We start from the raw sequence: 10,290 nt of genomic DNA, 5'->3' as shown, positions 1-10,290 counted from the left end.
AGCATCACCCTCACATTAAATCTGTGGCTTACCAAGTGGCAAAAATAATAATAAAGAAGAATGTTTATTTTTCTCTGCTGCTTGAGTGGACTGAAAGTCATAAACAGAAATTATGATCTATTTAAAAGATTTTGAAGTCAAATCAGAAAATACATGTGGGCTGCATTGTCTTAGAATCAAAGGAACCAAAGCTTCAGAACCTGAAATTGCCCTACTAAGACCAGACAGTAAAACCAATGATAAGAAAGCCCTGGGGTTTTCTGGAGAAAGGAAGGTGAGTTTCTGAATTCCATTTTTTCTAGCCCTTCTTGTTTGAATTGGAAGTCCAAGGATCTGCTGCTGCTGCTTCTAAGTCGCTTCAGTCGTGTCTGACTCTGTGCAATCCCAGAGACGGCAGCCCACCAGCCTTCCCCGTCCCTGGGATTCTCCAGGCAAGAACACTGGAGTGGGTTGCCATTTCCTTCTCCAGTGCATGAAAGTGAAAAGTGAAAATGAAGTCGCTCAGTCATGTCCGACTCTTAGCGACCCCATGGACTGCAGCCCACCAGGCTCCTCTGTCCACGGGATTTTCCAGGCAAAAGTACTAGAGTGGGGTGCCATTGCCTTCTTCGCCAAGGATCTAAGATATCACAATTTGTTTCCAATTTAGCACCCTGAGACTCACATAAAACTTAGAAAAATGTCTATTCAAGGCATGGATCAGTGAACACTCAGAGACACTAGGGGCCTAAAAGGATGCATTAGATCAGTCAGTAAGTTCCCTCTCCATGGACGGAACTCTCACTCATCTACAGTTACAGGTTTTACTCTGTAATGTGGGGCGAAGTGGAGAAGGCAGTGGCACCCCACTCCAGTACTTTTGCCTGGAAAATCCCATAGATGGAAGAGCCTGGTAGGTTGCAGTCCATGGGGTCGCTAGGAGTCGGATACGACTGAGCGACTTCACTTTATTGTTTTACTCTCATGCATTGGAGAAGGAAATGACCACCCACTCCAGTGTTCTTGCCTGGAGAATCCCAGGGACGGGGGAGCCTGGTGGGCTGCCATCTCTGGGGTCGCACAGAGTCGGACACGACTGAAGCGACTTAGCAGCAGCAGCAGTGGGGCAAAGAGTTAACCTCTCGTAGACTCTGGCCATTTAGTTTTAGTTAAGAAGCAATTTTCTTTGTTCTCACCCCACCAGGTCTAATCTGCTTTAAAGGCCAGCACCTAATTGCTAGAGTCTCTGCCTATAGTCTTACTGGTGAGGGGAGACTTCAAGCAAAAGGAGAAATGTTGAGATGTGGGAAGAATGAGTCAATCCTGCTCCAAACCTCTCCTTTATCCACTGTTTGTTTTTATCCCAAGCAGTCAAGTCTGCACAGGGCAGTGGTTTCTTTCTTCTGTAGGCTAAATTTTGATATTCTTTCCTACTTAGTTTATAAAGACCCCAAAAAGTGAAATTCCCTGTCACTCAGTCTCAGGATAATGGTAAGCCAGTTCCATGAGAGAGTAGGTAAGACAATTCCATGAGTCCAGGCTGGGTTACTCTCAGATATCTCCAGCCCAAACAGCACACTTTTGAGAGGAGATATTGTGTGAAAATTGAGTCATTGTTTTCTATGTAACCTTTTTCTTCTGTGCTCACAGATCACCTTAGAGAAGAATGGCTCCTGGAAATGGCTCTTTTGTGACCAAATTCATTCTGTTGGGATTAACCAACCAGCCAGATCTCCAACTCCCTCTATTCTTCCTGTTCCTAGGAATGTACATGGTCACTGTGCTGGGAAATTTGGGATTGATAATGCTAATTGCACTGAATTCACACCTACACACCCCCATGTACTTTTTCCTATTTAACTTGTCTTTCATAGACCTCTGTTATTCTTCTGTATTTACACCCAAGATGCTGATTAACTTCTTATCAAAGAAGAATATTATTTCTTACATGGGATGCATGACCCAGCTCTACTTCTTCTGTTTTTTTGTCATCTCTGAATGCTATGTGCTGACATCAATGTCCTATGACCGCTATGTGGCCATCTGTAAGCCACTCTTATATAATGCTGCCATGTCCCCTAAAGTGTGTTCCAGCCTTATGCTTGGTTCCTACTTGATGGCATTTTCTGGTGCCATGGCTCACACTGGATGCATGCTGAGACTGACCTTCTGTGATGTAAACACCATCAACCATTATTTCTGTGACATCCTCCCTCTGCTCGAGCTCTCCTGCACAAGTATCTACGTCAGTGAGCTGGAAGTGTTCATCATAGGAGGCATCAATATCATTGTGCCCAGTCTCACCATCTTTGTCTCTTATGGTCTCATCCTTACCAACATCCTCCACATCAGCTCCACAGAGGGCAGGTCCAAAGCCTTCAGCACCTGCAGTTCGCACATCATTGCTGTTTCTCTCTTCTTTGGATCAGGGGCATTCATGTATCTCAAACCACCTTCTGCTGTGTCTTTGGATGAGGGGAAAATCTCTTCCATCTTTTACACCAATATGATTCCTATGATGAACCCATTAATCTACAGCTTGAGGAACAAAGATGTTAAACTTGCTCTGAGAAAAACTCTGAGTAGGAGACAGTTTTAATTAGAACTGTTTGTGTGCACAAGTAACTTGTACCATGAGATGTTAAGTTTTTAATTTTAATGACAAGCTTCTTACCATATTTTTTTAATCTTTTTTAAACCTAGTATCTTAAAGAAATTTGAGTCCTGTTTGAATAATTTATTTCCATTTTTATATTTTTTTTCACTGTTTTCAAAATACATATCATCTCTTTTTCTTGCATAGTAATAACATTAAATAGTGAATATATTATCTTTTTAATTATCATTTTGAAATTATTTTTCCCTTGGGAAAAGACCAATGGCCTCCAAATAATGAATTACATAACATTAGACTGAAACATATCACATGGGTTACTTTTAATCTATCAACTTGTATTTAGAAGGATAAATAAAATACTATGTTTCTACTCTTATCTTTCCATATTTCACTTGGCAATATATACCTTCTTGAAATACCAGAGATTCATGGTTCTAAGAGTATCAAGGATAATTCCTTTCCCATCTGTAAACCTTTAGTGTTAAGCTTCTTTTTCCAAAGAGTTTTATTTTTCATCTTTGTAAGTAAAACTGACACATAGCCAGTCATCAAAATACATGTTTTGCATGGGTGGGAAAGTGAAGCCAAGAGTGGATAATGATTTACTTTAAGTCACACAGCTTTAGAAAGAAAAATTGTAGACTAAATTCTTATCATTTTGGCTTCAAGTGTATTATTCTTCAGTATACTCTATACACTCTTGATTATGCTATTCTATTTCAGTGAGCATGTAATATAAGAAAACATTCTTGATTTAAAGTTGACTGTCCTCTGTCTTAGAATGACATATGAATTTCTCTCAAGCTGGGTATTCCTTTCTTTTCTTTTTAGCAAAACAGTTTGAATGTCTTTTGCTGCTGTTGTCAGAAGGAGAAAGACTTTTGAGCTCATATATCATGCTAGTAAAGTAATGCTCAAAATTCTCCAAGCCAGGCTTCAGCAATATGTGAACCATAAACTTCCAGATGTTCAAGCTGGTTTTAGAAAAGGCAGAGGAACCAGAAATCAAATTGCCAACATCCATTGGATCATTGAAAAAGCAAGAAAGTTCCAGAAAAACATCTATTTCTGCTCTATTGACTATGCCAAAACCTTTGACTGTGTGGATCACAATAAACTGTGGAAAATTTTGAAAGAGATGGGAATACCAAACCACCTGACCTGACTCTTGAGAAACCTATACGCAGGTCAGGAAGCAACAGTTAGAACTGGACATGGAACAACAGACTGGTTTGAAATAGGAAAAGGAGTATGTCAAGGCTGTATATTGTCACCCTGATTATTTAACTTATATGCAGAATACATCATGAGAAATGCTGGGCTGGAAGAAGCACAAGCTGGAATCAAGATTGCAAGAGAAATATCAATAACCTCAGATATGCAGATGACACCACCCTTATGGAAGAAAGAGAAGAAGAACTAAACAGCCTATTGATGAAAGTGAAACAGGAGAGTGAAAAATTTCACTTAAAACTCAATAATTCAGAAAACTAAGATCGTAGCATCAAGTCCCACCCCTTCATGGCAAATAGATAGGGAAACAATGGAAGCAATGAAAAACTTTATTTTGGGGGGGATCTAAAATCACTCCAACCTAGATAACATATTCAAAAGCAGAGACATTACTTTGCCAACTAAGGTCCGTCTAGTCAAGGCTATGGTTTTTCCAGTGGTCATGTATGGATGTGAGAGATGGACTGTGAAGAAAGCTGAGTGCCGAAGAATTGATACTTTTGAACTGTGGTGTTGGAGAAGACTCTTGAGAGTCCCTTGGACTGCAAGGAGATCCAACCAGTCCATTCTGAAGGAGATCAGCCCTGGGATTTCTTTGGAAGGAATGATGCTAAAGCTGAAATTCCAGTACTTTGGCCACCTCATGTGAAGAGTTGACTCATTGGAAAAGACTCTGATGCTGGGAGGGATTGGGGGCAAGAGGAGAAGGGGACGACAGAGGATGAGATGGCTGGATGGCATCACTGACTCGATGGACGTGAGTCTGAGTGAACTCCGGGAGTTGGTAATGGACAGGGAGGCCTGGTGTGCTGCGATTCATGGGGTCGCAAAGAGTCGGACACGACTGAGCGCCTGAACTGAACTGAACTGAGAATCACTGCAGCTGGTGACTGCAGCCATGAAATTAAAAGATGCTTGCTCCTTGGAAGAAAACCTATGACTAACCCAGACAGCATATTAAAAAGCAGAGACCCATTACTTTGCCAACAAAGTTACATCTAGTCAAAATTATGGTTTTTCCAGTAGTCATGTATGGCTGTGGGAGTTGGACTGCAAAGAAATATGAGCGCCAAAGAATTCAAGCTGTGTGGTGTTGGAGAAGACTTGAAGGTCCCTTGGACTGCAAGGAGATCCAACCAGTCCATTCTACAGAAAATCAATCCTGAATATTCATTGGAAGGACTGATGCTGAAGCTGAAACTTGGATACTTTGGCCACCTGTTGTGAAGAACTGACTCATTGGTAATGACCCTGATGCTAGGAAAGCTTGAAAGCTGGAGGAGAAGCATACTAGAGAAGATAAGATGGCTGGATGGCATCACTGACTCCATGGACATGAGTTTGAGTAAACTCGGGGAGTTGGTGATGGACAGAGAAGCCTGGTGTGCAGCAGTATGTGGTCACAAAGAGTTAGACATGACTGAGCAACTGAACTGAACTGAGGAAATGGAAGCCAAATTCCCCTTTCCTATTTGCCTCAAAGTTCTCCCAGGAGATACACATATACTGACATAGGTAATAGTACAGCGAAAATTACAACACTACTTCTAAGAGCAGTGGTAACACCCTATTCATTCTCTTTATTATTATTTGAAGTGGATTAATTTAGTTTGATATCAGAGAGACTTTAAATATCCAAGGTGACTCCATCATCCTACCACTCACTGAGGAACCTGGAAATTCCATCCTCAGAATGTAAAACTTCACTACATAGAGAGGAATTTTAACATACAAAGGTATATATTTTGTGCAGCAAAACCTTGCATATAAACCACCTACTTCATCTGATGCTAAAATGAATATAGAATGAAATGTCATAAAGATATAGAAAACACTAACTGTGCCAGACTAAGGACAAAATGGCATGTCTATCCTCAACAAGGGCATTTGCTGACATAATCATTTTTTAGGAATAATTGTAACCATGTTAGATCTATTTTGGGATCTACCCACATATAGGATGTAACTCTGTTATTTAGTCACTACATCGTGACCAGCACTTTTGGGACCCCATGAACTATAGTCCACTGGGTTCCTCTGTCTATGGAATTTCCAAGGCAGGAATACTGGAATGCCTTGTCAAAGTCTGCTGCTGCTGCTAAGTTGCTTCAGCCGTCTCTGACTCTGTGCGACCCCATAGATGGCAGCCCACCAGGCTCCCCTGTCCCTGGGATTCTCCAGGCAAGAACACTGGAGTGGGTTGCCATTTCCATCTCCAATGCATGAAAGTGCAAAGTGAAAGTGAAGTCGCTTAGTCGTGTCCGACTCTTCGCAACCCCATGGACTGCAGCCCACCAGGCTTCTCCGTCCATGGGATTTTCCAGGCAAGAGTACCGGAGTGGGGGGCCATTGCCTTCTCCGTGTCAAAGTCTACTATATTGCAAATGAAAATTTAAATGTATATCTGTCTCTTACATTTCTTTGTGTGCTAGGCACTTCACAGTTATAAAATGTGCATTGTGTTTTATTCTATTTTTCTTTTATATAAACAGTGAGTGGTTGAAGCAATAATTATTTCTTCCTGAAATCAGCAAGTATCTCTAGTTCAACCCTTGTTCTTAGGAGGTGAAACCAGGAACCACAAACCTGGAAGTGCTTGCAAAGATGGCAAGTGCACTGCATGCCCTCCAGTACTTATTAGGCAGTGATTTCACAAAACACAAGACTTGAAGACAATCTGTGTATGTCTGTCTCTGTGCGAGTTTGTTTGTTGGGAGGTTGTACAAAGGAGTGGAGGATGGAATTAATAAAACTAGTAAGTTTTCTTTCTGGTTTCTGTGATTGCCCAGAGAGTGTGCTTTCACACTGAATTGGGCGGGGGGGGGGGGGGGATAAAAAAGCGTTAGTGATTCAGTCATGTCCTACTCTGTAAACCAATGGACAACCTGCCAGGCTCAGCTGTCCATGAAATTCTCCAGACAAGAATACTGGAATGGGGTGCCATTTCCTTTTCCAGGGAATCTTCCCAATCCAGGGATCAAACTATAATCTGAGCCACCAGGGAAGCTCTCCTGTTACACAGACACAGGAGAAGCTCACAGTTTGCCTGTTTAATTCTCTGCTGTGCAAGTTCACTAGAATTATCCTTTCTCTCATAATTTCTTTAGTGCATAACACAAAAAAGCAAATACTACAAAGGATAACTGCATTATACATGTAAACACTCTATTTTGATTCCCCCGTCTTTTAGTGAGGTCGAAAGAGACACTTGGTGGCTCAGATGGTAAAGAATCTGCCTGCAGTGCGGGAGATGGAGTTTTGATCCTAGGATCGGGAAGATCCCTGGAAGAGGGCATGGTAACCTACTACAGTGTTCTTGCCTGCAGAATCCCACGGACAGAGGAGCCTGGCAGGGTATGTTCCATGGGGTCGCAAAGAGTTGGAGATGACTAAGTGACTAACACGGACAAACACACAGAGCTTGATTTGATAACTAAAAATGAGAACTAGGTTATTTCTTCTAAAACTTTGCCAAACACAATGATTACAATGGTATGCCAATTTTAAAATTACCTTTTCCTTAAAAAATCTGAAAGAATGAAACCTAATTTTAAAGAAAGCTTATTGCTTCTAAAAAATGAAACAAGTTTTTTTTTTTAAGTTTTATTTTTTTACTTTAAAATATTGTATTGGTTTTGCCATACATTGACATGAATCCACCATGGGTGTACATGTGTTCCCCATCCTGAACCCCCCATAAGTTTGATTTTTGTTTTGAGGCTTCACAAATGAAAGATTTTTGACAAACTTTTAACACAATTTTGGCATCTCAAATAGTGATAAAATATATAATGGAATAGATGGGCCTCTGCAATGCCTACAAACATTTGCAAATTGTGTAATTATTATTTGCTTATTTAGATAAACTTTGGAGGCAGAAGTGGACTTAAAATCAGAAAGCTAAATTTGGTCTAGACTTTTTCAATGAAAAGATATATAACTGCAAATAAGGCAATAACTACATTAAACTTTATTCTCCCAAACAGGCAATAGATATATATTGACAATCCATTATGTACAGAACTGGGTGTGCAAAGGTAAAAATACCCTTTGCCAGATGAAGTCTAATATGAAGTGTTTACAGATGCAAAATGGGATATACTAAACAGTCATTATAGAACCTTCCATCTCAGGCATTAAAGGAGAAATAAATATTCTTGCTCAATGAAGGCTAGAGAGACAGGAAAATCAAACATTGTCTGATTCATGCTTCCAATAACAAGAGGCAGAAAAGAAATCTCCAATGATATGTCAGTCTAATGTTCCCTGCTTCCAACAACACAAGAGAAGACTCTACACATGGACATCACCAGATGGTCAACACTGAAATCAGATTGACTATATTCTTTGCAGCCAAAAATGGAGAAGCTCTATACAGTCAGCAAAAACAAGACCGGGAGCTGACTGTGGCTCAGATCATGAACTCCTTATTGCCAAATTCAGACGTATATTGAAGAAAGTAGGGAAAACCAATAGACCATTCAGGTATGACCTAAATCAAATTCCTTATGATTATACAGTAGAAGTGAGAAATAGATTTAAGGAACTAGATCTGATAGACAGAGTGCCTGATGAACTATGGATGGAGGTTCATGACATTGTACAGGAGACAGGGATCAAGACCATCCCCATGGAAAAGAACTGCAAAAAAACAAAAAGGCTGTCTCAGGAGGCCTTACAAACAGCTGTGAAAAGAAGAGAAGTGAAAAGCAAAGGAGAAAAGGAAAGATATAAGCATCTGAATGCAGAGTTCCAAAAAATAGCAAGAAGAGATAAGAAAGCTTTCCTCAGTGATCAATGCAAAGAAATAGAGGGAAGCAACAGAATGAGAAAGACTAGAGATCTCTTCAAGAAAATTAGAGATACCAAGGGAACACTTCATGCAAAGATGGGCTCGATAAAGGACAGAAATGGTATGGACCTAACAGAAGCAGAAGATACTAAGAAGAGGTGGCAAGAATACACAGAAGAACTGTACAAAAAAGATATTCACAACCAAGATAATCACGATGGTGCTATCACTCACCTAGAGCCAGACATCCTGGAATGTGAAGTCAAGTGGGCCTTAGAAAGGATCATTACGAACAAAACTAGTGGAGGTGATGGAATTCCAGATGAGCTCTTTCAAATCCTGAAAGATGATGCTGTGAAAGTGCTGCACTCAATATGCCAGCAAATTTGGAAAACTCAGCAGTGGCCACAGGACTGGAAAAGGTCAGTTTTCATTCCAATCCCAAAGAAAGGCAATTCCAAAGAATGCTCAGACTACCGCACAATTGCACATGTCTCACACCCTAGTAAAGTAATGCTCAAAATTCTCCAAGCCAGGCTTCAACATTTCATGAACCGATGGTTTTAGAAAAGGCAGAGGAACCAGAGATTGAATTGCCAACATCCACTGGATCATAGAAAAAGGAAGATAGTTCCAGGAAAACATCTATTTCTGCTTTATTGACTATGCCAACACCTTTGATGGTGTGGATCACAATAAACTGTGGGAAATTCTGAAAGAGATGGGAATACCAGACCACCTGACCTGCCTCTTGAGAAACCTATATGCAGGTCAGGAAGCAACAGTTCGAACTGGACATGGAAAAACAGACTGGTTCCAAATAGGAAAAGGAGTACGTCAGGGCTCTATATCGTCACCCTGCTTATTTAACTATATGCAGAGTACATCATGAGAAATGCTGGGCTGGAGGAAGCACAAGCTGGAATCAAGATTGCTGGGAGAAATATCAATAACCTCAGAGATGCAGATGACACCACCCTTATGGCAGAAAGTGAAGAGGAACTAAAAGGCCTATTGATGAAAGTGAAAGAGGAGAGTGAAAAAGTTGGCTTAAAGCTCAGCATTCAGAAAACTAAGATCAAGGCATCTGGTCCCATCACTTCATAGGAAACAGATGGGGAAACAGTGAGAGACTTTATTTTTTGGGGCTCCAAAATCACTGTAGATGGTGATTGCAGCCATGAAATTAAAAGATGCTTACTCCTTGGAAGGAAAGTTATGACCAACCTAGATAGCATATTCAAAAGCAGAGACATTACTTTGCCAACAAAGGTCTGTCTAGTCAAGGCTATGGTTTTTCCTGTGGTCGTGTATGGATGTGAAATTTGTACTGTGAAGAAAGCTGAGTGCCAAAGAACTGATGCTTTTGAACTATGGTGTTAGAGAAGACTCTTGGGAGTCCCTTGGACTTCAAGGAGATCCAACCAGTACATTCTAAAGGAGACCAGTGCTGGGTGTTCATTGGAAGGACTGATGCTGACGCTGAATCTCCAATACTTTGGACACCCCATGAGAAGATTGACTCATTTGAAAAGACTCTGATACTGGAGGGATTGGGGGCAGGAGGAAAAGGGGATGACAGAGGATGAGATGGCTGGATGGCATCACCGACTCGATGGACATGAATTTGGGTGAACTCCGGGAGTTGGTAATGGACAGGGAGACCTGG

General features: G+C 40.9%; 1 protein-coding gene across 2 annotated transcripts; it reads left to right on the top strand.

The window, feature by feature from the left end:
* Window positions 1-1,645: 1,645 nt before the first annotated feature.
* Window positions 1,646-8,283, top strand: LOC133241811 (olfactory receptor 8B3-like). 2 transcript variants are annotated; one of them, XM_061407730.1, is made up of 2 exons: window positions 1,646-2,561; window positions 8,013-8,283. In XM_061407730.1, exons 1-2 carry the CDS (start codon window positions 1,646-1,648, stop codon window positions 8,030-8,032), a joined length of 936 nt encoding a protein of 311 aa, XP_061263714.1. In that variant the 3' UTR covers window positions 8,033-8,283. The 2 variants fall into 2 exon arrangements, with proteins under 2 accessions (XP_061263714.1, XP_061263715.1); XM_061407731.1 differs by lacking the exon at window positions 8,013-8,283 and adding an exon at window positions 5,439-5,443.
* The last annotated feature ends 2,007 nt before the right edge of the window (window positions 8,284-10,290 follow it).

The sequence above is a fragment of the Bos javanicus genome, chromosome 29 (genome assembly GCF_032452875.1).
Source record: "Bos javanicus breed banteng chromosome 29, ARS-OSU_banteng_1.0, whole genome shotgun sequence".
Taxonomy (NCBI): Eukaryota; Metazoa; Chordata; class Mammalia; order Artiodactyla; family Bovidae; genus Bos; species Bos javanicus.
The sequence above is the reverse complement of the archived record's forward strand: the minus strand, read 5'-3'. Positions and strand labels throughout refer to the sequence as shown.

What these genes read in the sequence shown, in the direction of transcription:
- LOC133241811 (XM_061407730.1), top strand. Translation starts at nt 1,646, where the DNA reads ATGGCTCCTGGAAATGGCTCTTTTGTGACCAAATTCATTCTGTTGGGA. An exon ending in TGCTCTGAGAAAAACTCTGA is followed by an intron (nt 2,562 to 8,012) that starts GTAGGAGACAGT and finishes CTAGAGAGACAG; the next exon opens with GAAAATCAAACATTGTCTGA.